At 46.2% G+C, this 19,696-nt stretch overlaps 1 protein-coding gene across 3 annotated transcripts in view; it reads left to right on the forward strand.

Annotated features, from left to right (window-relative positions):
- Positions 1-19,696, forward strand: part of LOC109886097 (disks large homolog 4) — a 132,150-nt gene that overhangs the window by 50,518 nt on the left and 61,936 nt on the right. For all 3 annotated transcript variants that reach the window (XM_031791501.1, XM_031791502.1, XM_031791504.1), the window contains 5 exons: positions 3,674-3,724; positions 5,815-5,939; positions 9,476-9,645; positions 10,245-10,381; positions 18,736-18,877. In XM_031791501.1, the coding sequence (XP_031647361.1) occupies positions 3,674-3,724; positions 5,815-5,939; positions 9,476-9,645; positions 10,245-10,381; positions 18,736-18,877 (625 nt within the window). The remainder of the gene's footprint in view (positions 1-3,673; positions 3,725-5,814; positions 5,940-9,475; positions 9,646-10,244; positions 10,382-18,735; positions 18,878-19,696) is intronic.

Genomic DNA, 19,696 nt, shown 5'->3' on the forward strand with positions numbered 1-19,696 from the left:
CCTGGTTGTCCCTGATTAAGAACCATACTTACAGCCTGGTTGTCCCTGATTGAGAACCATACTTACAGCCTGGTTGTCCCTGATTGAGAACCATACTTACAGCCTGGTTGTCCCTGATTGAGAACCATACTTACATCCTGGTTGTCCCTGAGTGAGAACCATACTTAGGGAGCCTGGTTGTCCCTGATTGAGAACCATACTTACAGCCTGGTTGTCCCTGATTGAGAACCATACTTACAGCCTGGTTGTCCCTGATTGAGAACCATACTTACAGCCTGGTTGTCCCTGATTGAGAACCATACTTACAGCCTGGTTGTCCCTGATTGAGAACCATACTTAGGGAGCCTGGTTGTCCCTGATTGAGAACCATACTTACAGCCTGGTTGTCCCTGATTGAGAACCATACTTACAGCCTGGTTGTCCCTGATTGAGAACCATACTTACAGCCTGGTTGTCCCTGATTGAGAACCATACTTACAGCCTGGTTGTCCCTGATTGAGAACCATACTTACAGCCTGGTTGTCCCTGATTGAGAACCATACTTACAGCCTGGTTGTCCCTGATTGAGAACCATACTTAGGGAGCCTGGTTGTCCCTGATTGAGAACCATACTTACAGCCTGGTTGTCCCTGATTGAGAACCATACTTACAGCCTGGTTGTCCCTGATTGAGAACCATACTTACAGCCTGGTTGTCCCTGATTGAGAACCATACTTACAGCCTGGTTGTCCCTGATTGAGAACCATACTTACAGCCTGGTTGTCCCTGATTGAGAACCATACTTACAGCCTGGTTGTCCCTGATTGAGAACCATACTTACAGCCTGGTTGTCCCTGATGAGAACCATACTTACAGCCTGGTTGTCCCTGATTGAGAACCATACTTACAGCCTGGTTGTCCCTGATTGAGAACCATACTTACAGCCTGGTTGTCCCTGATTGAGAACCATACTTACAGCCTGGTTGTCCCTGATTGAGAACCATACTTACAGCCTGGTTGTCCCTGATTGAGAACCATACTTACAGCCTGGTTGTCCCTGATTGAGAACCATACTTACAGCCTGGGTTGTCCCTGATTGAGAACCATACTTACAGCCTGGTTGTCCCTGATTGAGAACCATACTTACAGCCTGGTTGTCCCTGATTGAGAACCATACTTACAGCCTGGTTGTCCCTGATTGAGAACCATACTTACAGCCTGGTTGTCCCTGATTGAGAACCATACTTACAGCCTGGTTGTCCCTGATTGAGAACCATACTTACAGCCTGGTTGTCCCTGATTGAGAACCATACTTACAGCCTGGTTTCACCTTTGAGTTGATTATTTTCTGTTCCGTGTTTTTCACCGTTCAGGACTGTTTTGTTTCGTGTTCATGATAATAAATTATTGCCACACTGGTCCTCTCCTTCCAACAGCCGTTACAACAATGGTGTTTGTTCTTCACTGATTGCCCTTTTCTTGTGGCATCAGGTCACAAATCTTGCTGCTGTGATGGAACACTGTGGTATTTCATCCAGTAGATATGGGAGTTTTCTAATTCTTTGTGGATCTGTGTAATCTGAGGGAAATATGTGTCTCTAATTTGGTCCTACATTGGACAGGAGGTTAGGAAGTGCATCTCAGTTTCCACCTCATTTTGTGGGCAGTGAGCACATAGAATGTCTTCTCTTGAGAGCCAGGTCTGCCAACGGCGGCCTTTCTCAATAGCAAGGCTATGCTCACTGAGTCTGTACATTGTCAAAGCTTTTCTTAAGTGTTGGGTCAGTCACAGTGGTCAGGTATTCTGCCACTGTGTACTCTCTGTGTAGGGCCAAATAGCATTCTAGTTTGCTCAGTTTTTTTGTTAATTCTTTCCAATGTGTCAAGTAATTATCTTTTTGTTTTCTTGTGATTTGGTTGGGTCTAATTGTGTTACTGTCCTGGGGCTCTGTGGGGTGTGTTTGTGTTTGTGAACAGAGCCCCAGGACCAGCTTGCTTAGGGGACTCTTCTCCAGGTTCATCTCTCTGTAGGTGATGGCTTTGTTATGGAAGGTTTGTGAATCGCTTCCTTTTAAGTGGTTGTAGAATTGAATGCCTCTTTCTGGATTTTGATAATTAGTGGGTATCGCCCTAATTCTGCTCTGCATGCATTATTTGGTGTTCTACGTTGTACACGGAGGATATTTTCAAGTCAAGTCTCAATTTGGTGTTTGTCCCATTTGGTGAATTCTTGGTTGGTGAGCGGACCCCAGACCTCACAACCATAAAGGGCAATGGGCTCTATGACTGATTCTTTATCTCTCTCTGTGTCTCTGTAGTATCTGGGCTTTATGACTGAAGCAAGTAATTTTAGCCAGATCCTAATTGGTATGTCAAATGTTATGTTTCTTTTGATGGCATAGAAGGCCCTTCTTGCCTTGTCTCTCAGATCATTCACAGCTTTGTTTAAGTTACTGGTGCTGATGTTTAGGTAGAGGTACTGTATGTGTAGTTGTTTGTGTGCTCTAGGGAAATGGTGTCTGGATGGAATTTGTATTTGTGGTCATGGCAACTGCACCTTTTTTGGAACACCATTATTTTGGTCTCTCTCCTCCACTCTTCTCTCTCTCCCTCTCCTTCTCTCTCCTCCCCTCTTCTCTCTCTCCCTCTCCTTCTCTCTCCTCCCCTCTCTTCTCTCTCTCCTCTCTCCTCCACTCTTCTCTCTCTCCCTCTCCTTCTCTCTCCTCCCCTCTTCTCTCTCTCCCTCTCTCTCCTCCCCTCTCTTCTCTCTCTCCCTCTCCTTTTCTCTCTCCCCTCCTTCTCTCTCCTCCCCTCTCTTCTCTCTCTCCTTCTCTCTCTTCCCCTCTCTTCTCTCTCTCCCTCTCCTTCTCTCTTCTCTCTCTCTCCTCTCCTTCTCTCTCCTCCACTCTCTTCTCTCTCTCCCTCTCCTTCTCTCTCCTCTCCCTTCTCTCCCTCCATCAGACAGTTTAATGTATAATAATATGACTGATTGCTAGCATTTCTCTGTCCTCTCTCCTCCCATCATCGCTCACTCTGTCACCCTGAGGGGGAGGAGGAGAGGAGAAGAGATGGAAGAATATAATGTAATACTATGTAATAATACTAATCTGTGTTGATCTGTGTTCTCTCTCTCTCTCTCTCTCTCTCTCTCTCTCTCTCTCTCTCTCTCTCTCTCTCCCCCTCCCACTCCCCCCCCTCGCTCCCCCTCCCACTTCCCTCCCCCTCTCTCTCCCCCTCGCTCCCCTTCTCCCTCTCTCTATCCCACTTCCCCTCTCCCTCCCTCCCTCCCTCTCTCTCCCATTCCCACTTCCCCTCCCCATCTCCCTCTCCTCCCTCCCCTCTCCCTCTCCCTCTCCCTCTCTCCCTCTCCTCCCCTCTCCCTCTCCCTCTCCCTCTCCCTCTCCTCTCCTTCCTCCTCCCCTCTCCCTCTCCCTCTCCCTCTCCCTCTCCCTCTCCCTCTCCCTCTCCCTCTCCCTCTCCCTCTCCCTCTCCCTCTCCCTCTCCCTCTCCCTCTCCCTCTCTCTCCCTCTCCCTCTCCCTCTCCCTCTCTCTCCCTCTCCCTCTCCCTCTCCCTCTCCTCTCCCTCCCTCCCTCTCCCTCTCTCTCCCCCTCTCCCTCCTCTCCCTCTCTCTCCCCCTCTCCCTCCCTCTCCCTCTCTCTCTCCCCCTCTCCCTCCCTCTCTCTCCCTCTCTAGATGAATGGATCAGAGGGAGAGGTGGAGTATGAAGAGATGACACTAGAGAGGGTGAGACTACTCTTACTATTAGATTACAACATTTGTGGCCCCTCACACTTTTATTTTTGATTTGTTTATTTAACCTTTATTTAACCTTTATTTAACCTTATTTAACCTTTATTAACCTTTATTTAACCTTTATTTAACCTTTATTTAACCTTATTAACCTTTATTTAACCTTTATTTAACCTTTATTAACCTTTATTTAACCTTTATTTAACCTTTATTTAACCTTTATTTATCCTTTATTTATCCTTTATTTAACCTTTATTTAACCTTTATTTAACCTTTATTTAACCTTTATTTAACCTTTATTTAACCTTTATTTAACCTTTATTTAACTTTATTTAACCTTTATTTAACCTTTATTTAACCTTTATTTAACCTTTATTTAACCTTTATTTAACCTTTATTTAACTAGACAAATCAGTTTAGAACAAATTCTTATTTACAATGCCGGCCTACCCCGGCCAAGCCAGGACGACACTGGGCCAATTGTGCACCGCCCTATGGGACTCCCAATCACAGCTGGTTGTGATACAGCCTGGAATCGAACCAGGATCTGTAGTGATGCCTCTAGCAATGAGACACAGGACCTGCTGCACCACCAGGGAGCCCTCTAGCAATGAGACACAGGGCCTGCTGCACCACCAGGGAGCCCTCTAGCAATGAGACACAGGGCCTTAGACCTCTGCTCCGTTCAGGAGCCCCTATAAATAATTCCCTTTTTCTCCCTCTCCCTCTCCCTCTTTAAATTGACAATTAAAAAAAACTTTTGGCCACCAAACCTTGTTGTTGGATCTTTAACATTCCAAAACCAATTTTCTTTTTGTCAACTTAAGTTTGCAATTATAATTGATGAAAGGAAGACAAACGGAGAAAATGATTGGCCCCCTGTTCGGAGCTGGTTGCACAGCCTTGAGCCAAGTTAACTGCAGACAAACGCTTCTCCATCAATGAGTTTGCTGCACTTTTCTACTGACAATTTGGCTCTTTAGCAGAAGCTCTGTTTTCAGAGCTCACCGTACTGTCCTCCACCAACCTCTGTTTTCAGAGCTCACCGTACTGTCCTCCACCAACCTCTGTTTTCAGAGCTCACCGTACTGTCCTCCACCAACCTCTGTTTTCAGAGCTCACCGTACTGTCCTCCACCAACCTCTGTTTTCAGAGCTCACCGTACTGTCCTCCACCAACCTCTGTTTTCAGAGCTCACCGTACTGTCCTCCACCAACCTCTGTTTTCAGAGCTCACCGTACTGTCCTCCACCAACCTCTGTTTTCAGAGCTCACCGTACTGTCCTCCACCAACCTCTGTTTTCAGAGCTCACCGTACTGTCCTGCACCAACCTCTGTTTTCAGAGCTCACCGTATTGTCCTCCACCAACCTCTGTTTTCAGAGCTCACCGTACTGTCCTCCACCAACCTCTGTTTTCAGAGCTCACCGTACTGTCCTCCACCAACCTCTGTTTTCAGAGCTCACCGTATTGTCCTGCACCAACCTCTGTTTTCAGAGCTCACCGTATTGTCCTGCACCAACCTCTGTTTTCAGAGCTCACCGTACTGTCCTCCACCAACCTCTGTTTTCAGAGCTCGCCGTAGGTTTAGGATGTGATTCAGATCTGGACTCCTCGCTGGCCACTTCAGATCAGTCCAGGGTTTCTTCTTGAACTTTTCCGGTGCGTTTGGGTTTGTTATCCTGCTGGAAGACTCACAACCTTCAATAGAGACCCAGTTTTTGGACACTGTGTTGAACATTTGACAGCTGATATTGTGCTGGTTTCATGATGCCATGTTCAAGCCCCTATGTATCAGAGGCAGCAGAGCAATCCCACAGCATTATCGAACCTCCCCCATCTTTGATTGTAGGGAGGGTGTAATTTTCACTGAATGCTCGATTTGGTTGTCAGTAAACAGCGCTGATCTGTAATGCCAAAATGTTTAAATGTTGTTTCATTGGTCCACAGAATATTTCCCCAGGAATTAGTACTATTTACTTGGGTTTATGAAACATTCTATCAGGCTTTCTGTTGTCTCCTTCAGCAGTGGGGTCTACCTATGTTTACCTACATGTGATGGTTGTGTGTGTGTGATGGTTTGTAGGGTAACTCTGGTCTAGGATTCAGTATAGCAGGTGGAACAGACAACCCCCACGTTGGAGATGACCCGTCTATCTTCATCACCAAGATCATCCCTGGAGGAGCTGCCGCACAGGACGGGAGGCTCAGGTAGACACAGGACGGGAGGCTCAGGTAGACACAGGACGGGAGGCTCAGGTAGACACAGGACGGGAGGCTCAGGTAGACACAGGACGGGAGGCTCGGGTAGACACAGGACGGGAGGCTCAGGTAGACACAGGACGGGAGGCTCGGGTAGACACAGGACGGGAGGCTCAGGTAGACACAGGACGGGAGGCTCAGGTAGACACAGGACAGGAGGCTGAGTTACCGAGACAATGTGCGGGGGTACAGGTTAGTCGAGGTAATTTGCACATGTAGGTAGGGGTAAAGTGACTACGCATAAATAATAAACAGTGAGTAACAGCAGTGTAAAAATAAAGGGGTCTGGGGTCAATGTAAATGGTCGGGTGGCCATTTAATTAGCTGTTCAGGAGACTTATGGCTTGGGGGTAGAAGCTGTTAAGGAGCCTTTGGACCTAGACTTGGTGCTCCGGTACCGCTTGCCGTGCTGTATCAGAGAGAACAGTCTATGACTGGGGTGGCTGGAGTCTTTGACAACTTAGAAATGTCCTTGCTTTTGAAAGAAAAGCACATTTTTGGTCCATTAAAATAACATCAACTTGATCAGAAAAACAGTGTAGAAAGAGTTCCTCTGTCCAGTATTTGTCCATCTGAATCTTTCTTTTTATTGGCCAGTCTGAGATATGGCTTTTCTTTGCAACTTTTCCGAGAAGGCCAGCATCCCGGAGTCGCCTCTTCACTGTTGATGTTGAGACTGGTGTTTTGCGGGTACTATTTATTGAAGTTGCCAGTTGAGGACTTGTGAGGCGTCTGTTTCTCAAACTAGACACACTAATGTACTTGTCCTCTTGCTCAGTTGTGCACCGGGGCCTCCCACCTCTCTTTCTATTCTGGTTAGAGCCAGTTTGCACTGTTCTGTGAAGGGAGAAGTACACAGCGTTATACCAGATCTTCAGTTTCTCGCATGGCATAGCCATCATTTTTCAGAACAAGAATGGACTGAAGAAAGTTCTTTGTTTCTGGCCATTTTGAGCCTGTAATTTTTTTATTACCTTTATGTAACTTTATGTAACTAAACTAAGTCAGTTAAGAACAAATTCGTGTTTACAATGACGGCCTAGGAACACTGGGTTCAGGAGCAGAACGTCAGATTTTTACTTTGTCAGCTCGGGGATTTTATCTATAAACCTTTTGGTTACTAGTCCAACGCTTTAACCACTAGGCTACCTCATGGCCTCATCTGATGAGTATCTGATGCTCCAGATACTCAACTAGGCTAAAGAAGGCCAGTTTTATTGCTTCTTTAACCAGGACAACAGTATTCGGCTGTGCTAACATAATTGCAAAAGGGTTTTCTAATGATCAATTAGACTTTTAAAATGATAAACTTGGATTAGCTAACACAACGTGCCATTGGAACACAGGAGTGATGGTTGCTGATAAAATCAAATCAAATGTATTTATATAGCCCTTAGATCAGCTGATATCTCAAAGTGATATACAAAAACCCAGCCTAAAACCCCAAACAGTAAGCAATGCTGGTGTAGAAGCACAGTGTCTAGGAAAAACTCCCTAAAAAGGCCAAAACCTAGAGAGGAACCAGGCTATGTGGGGTGGCCAGTCCTCTTCTGGCTGTGCCAGGTGGAGATTATAACAGAACATGGCCAAGATGTTCAAATGTTCATAAATGACCAGCATGGTCAAATAATAATAATCACAGTGGTTGTCAAGGGTGCAACAGGTCAGCACCTCAGGAGTAAATGTCAGTTGGCTTTTCATAGCCGATCATTAAGAGTATCTCTACTGCTCCTGCTGTCTCTAGAGAGTTGAAAACAGCAGGTCTGGGACAGGTAGCCCATCCGGTGAACAGGTCAGTGTTCCATAGCCGCAGGCAGAACAGTTGAAACTGGAGCAGCAGCACAACCAGGTGGACTGGGGACAGCAAGGAGTCATCATGTCAGGTAGCTCTGGGGCATGGTCCTAGGAGAGAGAGAAAGAAATAGAGAAAGAGAGAATTAGAGAGAGCACACTTAAATTCACACAGGACACCGGATAGGACAGGAGAAGTACTCCAGATACAAACTGATCCTAGCCCCCCGACACATAAACTACTGCAGCATAAATACTGAAGGCTGAGACAGGACGGGTCAGGAGACACTGTGGCCCCATCCGATGATACTCCCGGACAGGGCCAAACAGGAAGGTTATAACCCCACCCACTTTGCCAAAGCACAGCCCCCACACCACTGGGGGCCTCTGTATGCCATATCTATAATATGGAGATATTCCATAAAAAATCAGCCGTTTCCAGCTACAATCATCATTTACAACATTAACTATGTCTACACTGTATTTCTGATCAAATAAATGATATTTTAATGGACAAAAAAAATGAGCTTTTCCTTCAAAAACAAGGACATTTATAAGTGACCCCAAACTTTTGAGTTTAGGTCCACGGTATTGTAAGTCCTGGATGGCTGGATGCTTGGCCCCAGTGGTCGGATGCCGAGCAGTTGCCATACCAGGTTGGGATGCAAACGGTCAGGATGCTCTTGATTGAACTTTTGAGGATCTGGGGACCCATGCCAAATCTTTTCAGTTTCCTGAGGGGGAATAGGTTTTGTCGTGCCTTCTTCATGACTGTCTTGGTGTGCTTGGACCATGATTGTTTATTGGTGATGTGGACACCAAGGAACTTGAAACTTTCGACTGCTCCACTACAGCCCCGTCGATTTTAAAGAGGGCCAGTGATCAGGCTGTCGTGTTGTCAACAAACTTAATGATGGTGTTGGAGTCGTGCTTGGCCACGCAGCTGTGGGTGAACAGGGAGTACAGGAGGGGACTAAGCACGCACCCCTAAAAGGGCCCCGGCGTTTAGGATCAGCGTGGCAGATGTGTTGTTACCTACCCTCACCACCTGGGGGTGGCCTGTCAATAAGTCCAGCATCCAGTTGCAGAGGGAAGTGTTTAGTCCCATGGTCCTTAGTGAATATATTCCAGTCTGTGCTAGCAGTCCTGTAGTGTAGCATCGTGCTAGCAGTCCTGTAGCGTAGCATCGTGCTAGCAGTCCTGTAGCGTAGCATCGTGCTAGCAGTCCTGTAGCGTAGCATCGTGCTAGCAGTCCTGTAGCGTAGCATCCGTGCTAACAGTCCTGTAGTGTAGCATCCGCGTCATCTGACCACTTCAGTTTTGAGCGAGTCACTGGTACTTCCTGCTTTAGTTTTTGCTTGTAAGCAGGAATCAGGAGGATAGAATTATGGTCAGATTTGCCAAATGGAGGGTGAGCTTTGTACGTGTTTCTGTGTTGAGTGAAGGTGGTCTAGAGTTGTTTTCCCTCTGGTTGCACATTTAACATGCTGGTAGAAATGAGTTAAAACCGATTTAAATTTCCCTGCATTCCCCGGCCACTAGGAGTGCTGCCTCTGGATGAGCATATTCTGGACAGTGGAGGGATAGATAGATAGATAGATAGATAGATAGATAGATAGATAGATAGATAGATAGATAGATAGATAGATAGATAGATAGATAGATAGATAATATATATAATGTCTATGTTACAGGGTTAATGACAGTGTGATACTAGTTAATGATGTTGACGTTCGTGAGGTGACACACAGCTTGGCTGTGGAAGCTCTAAAGGAGGCGGGGCCAGTTGTTCGTCTCTACGTCCTCCGGAGGAAGCCACCCATGGAGACCGTCACACAACTCAAACTCATCAAAGGACCTAAAGGTGTGTGTGTTGTCTCGGACTAAATGCTGTAGGTGTGTTTCAGCACCCCTGAAGTAGATGTTTCCATGAAAAGATAGACAGTTTGTGATCTTGTTCATACAGCTACTTTAATCTGAAAACCTTCCTCCTCCTCCCACCCCCTCCTCCTCCTCCTCCTTCTCCCTCCTCTTCCTCCTCTTCCTCCTCCTCCTCCTCCTCCCTCCTCTTCCTCATCTTCCTCCTCTTCTTCATCCTCCCACCTCCCCCTTCTCCTCCTCCCACCTCCTCTTCCTCCTCCTTCCACCTCCTCCTCCTCCTCCTCCCTCCTCTTCCTCCTCCCACCTCCTCTTCCTCCTCCCACCTCCTCTTCCTCCTCCCACCTCCTCCTCCCACCTCCTCTTCCTCCTCCTCCTCCCTCCTCTTCCTCCTCCCACCTCCTCTCCCTCCTACTCCTCCCTCCTCCTCCTCCCACCTCCTCTTCCTCCTCCTCTCTCCTCTTCCTCCTCCTCCTCCCTCCTCCCCTCCCCTCCTCTTCCTCCTCCTCCCTCCTCTTCCTCCCTCCTCTTCCTAATCTTCCTCTTCCCTTATTCTATGTGTGTGTGTGTGTCTGTGTTTTTCAGGTTTGGGGTTCAGTATAGCAGGTGGACTAGGGAACCAGCATGTACCAGGTGACAACAGTATATATGTGACTAAGATCATCGAGGGAGGAGCGGCCTGTAAAGATGGACACCTACAGATAGGCGATAAGATACTGGCTGTGAGTAACACGCTCACGGACACGCCACTCACTGACACGCTCACAGACACTCTCACTGACACGCTCACTGACACACTCACGGACACGCTCACTGACACGCTCACAGACACTCTCACTGACACGCTCACAGACACTCTCACTGACACACTCACAGACACTCTCACTGACACGCTCACAGACACTCTCACTGACACGCTCACTGACACACTCACGGACACGCTCACTGACATGCTCACAGACACTCTCACTGACACGCTCACAGACACTCTCACTGACATGCTCACAGACACTCTCACTGACACGCTCACAGACACTCTCACTGACACGCTCACAGACACTCTCATTGACACGCTCACAGACACGCTCACAGACACTCTCACTGACACGCTCACAGACACTCTCACTGACACGCTCACAGACACTCTCACTGACACGCTCACAGACACTCTCACTGACACGCTCACTGACACTCTCACTGACACGCTCACAGACACTCTCATTGACACGCTCACAGACACGCTCACAGACACTCTCACTGACACGCTCACAGACACTCTCACTGACACGCTCACAGACACTCTCACTGACACGCTCACAGACACTCTCACTGACACGCTCACTGACACTCACGATCGCACAGATCTGTTTTCATTATGTGGTGAGTATATATGACAGAAGTTTAGTCGTTGAGTAGTGCCCTCTTCTGGTCCTCTGTGGAACTACTGCAGAGCTGGACTCCATGTTTTAACATTCCAAATATGAACGCTGGTTTTCTGAATGGCTCTGATCTCAACGGACTACATCCCGTCTGACTATGTCATGTCTCTATGGCATGTCTCTACATCCCGTCTGACTATGTCATATCTCTATGGCATGTCTCTACATCCCGTCTGACTATGTCATGTCTCTATGGCATGTCTCTACATCCCGTCTGACTATGTCATGTCTCTATGGCATGTCTCTACATCCCGTCTGACTATGTCATGTCTCTATGGCATGTCTCTTCATCCCGTCTGACTATGTCATATCTCTATGACATGTCTCTACATCCCGTCTGACTATGTCATATCTCTATGGCATGTCTCTACATCCCGTCTGACTATGTCATATCTCTATGGCATGTCTCTACATCCCGTCTGACTATGTCATATCTCTATGGCATGTCTCTACATCCCGTCTGACTATGTCATGTCTCTATGGCATGTCTCTACATCCCGTCTGACTATGTCATATCTCTATGGCATGTCTCTACATCCCGTCTGACTATGTTATATCTCTATGGCATGTCTCTACATCCCGTCTGACTATGTCATGTCTCTACGTCATGTCTGACTATGTCATGTCTCTATGGCATGTCTCTACATCCCGTCTGACTATGTCATATCTCTATGTCATGTCTCTACGTCATGTCTGACTATGTCATGTCTCTACGTCATGTCTGACTATGTCATATCTCTATGTCATGTCTCTATGTCATGTCTCTACATCCCGTCTGACTATGTCATATCTCTATGTCATGTCTCTATGTCATGTCTCTACATCATGTCTCTATGGCATGTCTCTATGGCATGTCTCTACGTCATGTCGGACTATGTCATATCTCTATGTCATGTCTCTATGGCATGTCTCTATGTCATGTCTCAATGGCATGTCTCTACGTCATGTCTGACTATGTCATATCTCTATGTCATGTCCCTATGGCATGTCTCTACGTCATGTCTGACTATGTCATATCTCTATGTCATATCTCTATGTCATATCTCTATGGCATGTCTGACTATGTCATGTCTGACAATGTCATGCATCTACAGTGTATTCGGAATGTATTCAGACCCCTTAACTTTTTCCACATTTCTGATTTTAAAAAATGTCTCATCAATCTGTCATCTTGACGACGTGAATCGTCAAGGACGGCGTCCGTTGACACCTCAGCTTCAGGATTCAAGTTGGCACAAAGGACCAAGGGAACTCAACGTATATATAACACAATAACCCATAATGACACAATACCCCATAATGACAAAGCAAAAACTGGTTTGTAGAATTTCTTTCTAATTAATATGAATAAAAAAAAACTGAAATATCACATTTACATAAGTATTAATCTAATTTCTGAGCTAGAGGGCTGCTGATATCTCTAGGAGTGATTCTAGTGCTAGAGGACTCCTGATATCTTCAGGAGTGGTTCTAGAGCTAGAGGTCTCCTGATATCTCCAGGAGTGGTTCTAGAGCTAGAGGACTCCTGATATCTCCTGATATCTCCTGATATCTCCTGATATCTCCAGGAATGGTTCTAGAGCTAGAGGAGTCCTGATATCTCCTGGAGTGGTTCTAGAGCTAGATGTCTCCTGATATCTCCTGATATCTCCAGGAGTGGTTCTAGAGCTAGAGGACTCCTGTTATCTCCAGGAGTGGTTCTAGAGCTAGAGGACTCCTGTTATCTCCAGGAGTGGTTCTAGAGCTAGAGGACTCTGGTTATCTCCAGGAGTGGTTCTAGAGCTAGAGGACTCTGGTTATCTCCAGGAGTGGTTCTAGAGCTAGTGGACTCCGGTTATCTCCAGGAGTGGTTCTAGAGCTAGAGGACTCTGGTTATCTCCAGGAGTGGTTCTAGAGCTAGAGGACTCTGGTTATCTCCAGGAGTGGTTCTAGAGCTAGTGGACTCCGGTTATCTCCAGGAGTGGTTCTAGAGCTAGAGGACTCAGGTTATCTCCAGGAGTGGTTCTAGAGCTGGAGGACTCCTGTTATCTCCAGGAGTGGTTCTAGAGCTAGAGGACTCCTGTTATCTCCAGGAGTGGTTCTAGAGCTAGAGGACTCCGGTTAGCTCCAGGAGTGGTTCTAGAGCTAGAGGACTCCGGTTATCTCCAGGAGTGGTTCTAGAGCTAGAGGACTCCGGTTATCTCCAGGAGTGGTTCTAGAGCTAGAGGACTCCTGTTATCTCCAGGAGTGGTTCTAGAGCTAGAGGACTCCTGTTATCTCCAGGAGTGGTTCTTGAGCTAGAGGACTCCGGTTATCTCCAGCATTCTCATCTCCTAGGTAATTAGTGTTAGGTCTTCAGTCTCCTGGTTTCTCAGCAGCAGCTGTAAGTGGCGGTCGTGTCAGTAGCGGTATTTTCGCGAAACTTAGACGGTTTTGCCGAGATGTTCGAGGAAGGCTCCACGCCACTCTCTCACTTGAGTATCTTACCGAGTTATTTACAGAATATCTCATTTTTCTCTTTTGTAGTTTTGTCAACTATGTGTGTTTTATATACCTGTTCTCACCTCTCCCTGTAGGCTTTACAGGGCTGCAACCCGTCTAGTTTATTGTACCCTGTGCACACAACCCATGTGGAAGTCTGGGTCTCTGTTAGTGTTTGGAACTGCCGATCTGCGGTCAAGAACTTCAAGTTAATCTCAGTCTATGCTGCCCTTCAGTCCTATCAGATCACCTCAGTCTATGCTGCCCTTCAGTCCTATCAGATCACCTCAGTCTATGCTGCCCTTCAGTCCTGTCAGATCACCTCAGTCTATGCTGCCCTTCAGTCCTGTCAGATCACCTCAGTCTATGCTGCCCTTCAGTCCTATCAGATCACCTCAGTCTATGCTGCCCTTCAGATCACCTCAGTCTATGCTGCCCTTCAGTCCTATCAGATCACCTCAGTCTATGCTGCCCTTCAGATCACCTCAGTCTATGCTGCCCTTCAGCCCCTTCAGGCTCTTCACACTCCTGGATTGCATCCTACCTGGCAGGCCGCTCCTACCAGGTGATGTGGAGAGGATCTGTGTCTGCACCACATACTCTCACTAATGGCGTCCCACTTCTATTACTGCTATCAGGATGGACCTCTCCTCTCCTCTCCATAGACCAAGTCACTGGTCATATCCTCACATGGTCTCTCCTATCACTGCTCTGCAGATGACACTCAACTACTTTTCTCATTCCCACCTTCTGACGCCCAGGTGGTGACAGGCATCTCTGTGTGTCTAGCAGATATCTCAACTTGGATGTCGGCCCACCACCTCAAGCTCAACCTCGACAAGACGGAGCTGGTCTTCCTGCCCGCTCAAAGACCTCTACATGACAGTTGAAAACTCCACAGTGTCCCCCTCCCAGAGTGCAAAGAACCTTGGCGTGACAACACCCTGTCGTTCTTTGTAAACATCAAAGCAGTGACTAACTCCTGCAGGTTCATAATCTACAACATCTGTATGACCCTACCGCACACAGGAAGAGGAACATCTGTAGAGTAGGACCTTACCGCACACAGGAAGTGGTGCAGCTCCTAATCCAGGCACTTTTCTTGTCCCTTCTGGACTTTTGCAACTCGCTGTTGGCTGGGCTCCAAACCCTTGCATCTTCTGTCAACCTTTCCAAGTTCTCTCATGACACCCTTCTCCTCCACTGGCTTCCAGTTGAAGCTCACATCCACTACAAGACCATGGCGCTTACCTACAGAACAGCAAGAGGAACTGCCCTTCCCTACCTACAGGCTATGCTCAAACTCTACACCCCAACCCGAGCACTCTGTTCTGCCACCTCTGGTCTCTTGGTCTTCCCACCCCTACAGGAGGCAGCTCCTGCTCAGCCCAGTCCAAGCTCTTCTCTTTCCTCCCAACCCTACGGGAGGCAGCTCCCTCTCAGCCCAGTCCAAGCTCTTCTTCTCTGTCCTCCCACCCCTGCGGGAGGCACCTCCCTCTCAGCCCAGTCCAAGCTCTTCTCTGTCCTCCCACCCCTACGGGAGGCAGCTCCCGCTCAGCCCAGTCCAAGCTCTTCTCTGTCCTCCCACCCCTATGGGAGGCAGCTCCCGCTCAGCCCAGTCCAAGCTCTTCTCTGTCCTCCCACCCCTACGGGAGGCAGCTCCCGCTCAGCCCAGTCCAAGCTCTTCTCTGTCCTCCCACCCCAACGGAAGGCAGGTCCCGCTCAGCCCAGTCCAAGCTCTTCTCTGTCCTGGCACCCCAATGGTGGAACCAGTTTCCCCCTGAAGCTAGGACAGCAGTGTCCCTGCTCATCTTCTAATGGCTTAGATCCCGCTAACGTGATATAACAACAGCCAGTGAAAGTGCAGGGTGCCAAATCCAAAACAACAGAAATCTCATTATTAGAATTCCTCAAACATAGAAGTATTTTACACCATTTGAAAGATAAACTTGTTGTTAATCCCACCACACTGTCCGATTTCAAAAAGGCTTTACGACGAAAGCACACCAAACGATTATGTTAGGTCTGCACCTAGTCACAGAAAAACACAGCCATTTTTCCAGCCAAAGAGAGGAGTCACAAAAAGCAGAAATAGACATATAATGAATCACTAACCTTTGATGATCTTCATCAGATGACACTCATAGGATTTCATGTTACACAATACATGTATGTTTTGTTCGATAAAGTGCATATTAATATCCAAAAATCGGAGTTTACATTGACGCGTTATGTTCAGTAGTTCCAAAAACATCCGGTGATTTTGCATAGAGCCACATCAATTTACAGAAATACTCATCATAAATGTTGATGAAAATACAAGTGTTATGCTTGGAACTTTAGATAAACTTCTCCTTAATGTAACCACTGTGTCAGATATCAAAAAAACTTTACCGAAAAAGCACACCATGCAATAATCTGAGTATGGCGCTCAGACAACAAATCAAGCCATACAGATATCCGCCTTGTTGGAGTCAACAGACGTCAGAAATAGCATTATAAATATTCACTTACCTTTGATGATCTTCATCAGAATGCACTCCCATGAATCCCAGCTCCACAATAAATGTTTGATTTGTTTGATAAAGTTCATCATTTATGTCCAAATACCTCATTTTTGTTTGCGCGTTTAGTACACAATCCAAACTCACGATGCGCGGGCAAGTCCAGGCGAAAGTTCAGACAAAGTCATTTTACAGTTCGTAGAAACATGTCAAACGAAGTATAGAATCAATCTTTAGGATGTTTTTATCATAAATCTTCAATAATGTTCCAACCGGAGAATTCCTTTGTCTGTAGAATTGTAATGGAACGCCTAGCTATCTGAAGATGAATGTCCTGACTATGACTGTGATATGTGGTTGTCTCACCTAGCTATCTGAAGATGAATGCACTAACTGTACGTCTCTCTGGAGAAGAGTGTCTGCTAAATGACTAAAATATAAATGTAAACACACAATACACTGTAAAAAGTAATCAGATCACTTAGTTGGGAGACGTTTGGAGCTACAAAGACTCTTCCTACAACTGGCCGCCGGGGGAGATTGGTCAGGGAGGTGACCAAGAACCCAATCAATCAGGCCTTTATGGTAGAGTGACCAGGCGGAAGCCACTCCTCAGAAAAAAGGCACAAGACAGCCTGCTTGGAGTTTTCCGAAAGGCACCTAAAGGACTCTCAGACCATGAGAAACAAGATTCTCTGTTCTGACGAAACCAAGACTCATTGGCCTGAATGCCAAGCATCACATCTGGAGGAAACCTGGCACCATCCCTACGGTGAAGCATGGTGGTGGCAGCATCATGCTGAGGGGATGTTTTTCGGTGGCAAGGACTGGGAGACTAGTCAGGATCAAGAGAAAGATGAACGGAGGAAAGTACAGAGAGATCATTGATCAAAACCTGTTCCAGAGTGCTCAGGAACTCAGACAGGGGCGAACGTTCACCTTCCAACAGGCATTCGACCCTAAGCACACAGCCAAGACAGTGCAGAAGTGGCTTCGGGACAAATCTCTGAATGTCCTTGAGTGGCCCAGCCAGAGCCCTGACTTGAACCTGACCGAACATCTCTGGAGAGACTTGAAAATAGCTGTGCAGCGACGCTCCCCATCCAACCTGACAGAGCTTGAAGGGATCTGCAAAGAAGAATGGGAGAAACTCCCCAAATATAGGTGTGCCAAGCTTGTAGCGTCATACCCAAGAAGACTAGAGGCTGTAATCGCTGCCAAAGGTGCTTCAACAAATTACTGAGTAAAGGGTCTGAATACTAAATAAATGTGATACTGCAGTTTTTTAATATACATTTGCAAAATAAAAATACATTTTTTTTGCTTTGTCATTATGGGGTATTGTGATGTCATTATGGGGTATTGTGATGTCATTATGGGGTATTGTGATGTCATTATGGGGGTATTGTGATGTCATTATGGGGTATTGTGATGTCATTATGGGGTATTGTGATGTCATTATGGGGTATTGTGATGTCATTATGGGGTATTGTGATGTCATTATGGGGTATTGTGATGTCATTATGGGGTATTGTGATGTCATTATGGGGTATTGTGATGTCATTATGGGGTATTGTGATGTCATTATGGGGTATTGTGATGTCATTATGGGGTATTGTGATGTCATTATGGGGTATTGTGATGTCATTATGGGGTATTGTGATGTCATTATGGGGTATTGTGATGTCATTATGGGGTATTGTGATGTCATTATGGGGTATTGTGATGTCATTATGGGGTATTGTGATGTCATTATGGGGTATTGTGATGTCATTATGGGGTATTGTGATGTCATTATGGGGTATTGTGATGTCATTATGGGGTATTGTGATGTCATTATGGGGTATTGTGATGTCATTATGGGGTATTGTGATGTCATTATGGGGTATTGTGATGTCATTATGGGGTATTGTGATGTCATTATGGGGTATTGTGATGTCATTATGGGGGGTATTGTGATGTCATTATGGGGTATTGTGATGTCATTATGGGGTATTGTGATGTCATTATGGGGTATTGTGATGTCATTATGGGGTATTGTGATGTCATTATGGGGTATTGTGATGTCATTATGGGGTATTGTGATGTCATTATGGGGTATTGTGATGTCATTATGGGGTATTGTGATGTCATTATGGGGTATTGTGATGTCATTATGGGGTATTGTGATGTCATTATGGGGTATTGTGATGTCATTATGGGGTATTGTGATGTCATTATGGGGTATTGTGATGTCATTATGGGGTATTGTGATGTCATTATGGGGTATTGTGATGTCATTATGGGGTATTGTGATGTCATTATGGGGTATTGTGATGTCATTATGGGGTAGGGTATTGTGATGTCATTATGGGGTATTGTGATGTCATTATGGGGTATTGTGATGTCATTATGGGGTATTGTGATGTCATTATGGGTATTGTGATGTCATTATGGGGTATTGTGATGTCATTATGGGGTATTGCTTTGTCATTATGGGGTATTGTGATGTCATTATGGGGTATTGTGATGTCATTATGGGGTATTGTGATGTCATTATGGGGTATTGTGACGAGGAATTTTAGAACGTAACAAAATATGGAAAAAGTCAAGGGGTCGGAATACTTTCCAAAAGCACGGTATGTCATGTATCTATGTCATGTTTGACTGTCTATGTCATGTCTCTGTCACCAGGTGAACCAGGTGTGTTTAGAAGATGTGATGCATGAAGACGCAGTATCTGCTCTGAAGAACACAGCCGAGGTGGTCTACCTGAGAGTAGCCAAACCTTCACATCTCTACACACCTGACCAGTACAGTCCCCCTGACCTCACCTGTACGTATACACCTCTACACAGGGTTAGGGATTAGGTGTAGAGTTAGGGTTTAGGGTTAGGGTTGGGTTTAGGGGTTAGGTGTAGGGTTAGGGTTTAGGGTTGGGGTTGGGGTTAGGGGTTATGGTTAAGGGTTAGGGTTAGGGGTTAGGGGTTAGGGGTTAGGGGTTAGGGGTAGGGTTAAGGGTTAGGGTTAGGGGTTAGGGGTTAGGGGTTAGGGGTTTTTATTTTTTATTTATTTCACCTTTATTTAACCAGGTAGGCCAGTTGAGAACACCTTTATTTAACCAGGTAGGCTAGTTGAGAACACCTTTATTTAACCAGGTAGGCTAGTTGAGAACACCTTTATTTAACCAGGTAGGCTAGTTGAGAACACCTTTATTTAACCAGGTAGGCTAGTTGAGAACAAGTTCTCATTTGCAACTGCGACCTGGCCAAGATAAAGCATAGCAGTGTGAGCAGACAACAAAGAGTTACACATGGAGTAAACAATTAACAAGTCAATAACACAGTAGAAACCAAAGGGGGAGTCTATATACAATGTGTGCAAAAGGCATGAGGAGGTAGGCAAATAATTACAATTTTACAGATTAACACTGGAGTGATGAATGATCAGATGGTCATGTACAGGTAGAGATATTGGTGTGCAAAAGAGCAGAAAAGTAAATAAATAAAAACAGTATGGGGATGAGGTAGGTGAAAAAGGGTGGGCTATTTACCAATAGACTATGTACAGCTGCAGCGATCGGTTAGCTGCTCAGATAGCTGATGTTTGAAGTTGGTGAGGGAGATAAAAGTCTCCAACTTCAGCGATTTTTGCA

Source organism: Oncorhynchus kisutch, linkage group LG16 (assembly GCF_002021735.2).
Source record: "Oncorhynchus kisutch isolate 150728-3 linkage group LG16, Okis_V2, whole genome shotgun sequence".
In the NCBI taxonomy this organism is placed as follows: Eukaryota; Metazoa; Chordata; class Actinopteri; order Salmoniformes; family Salmonidae; genus Oncorhynchus; species Oncorhynchus kisutch.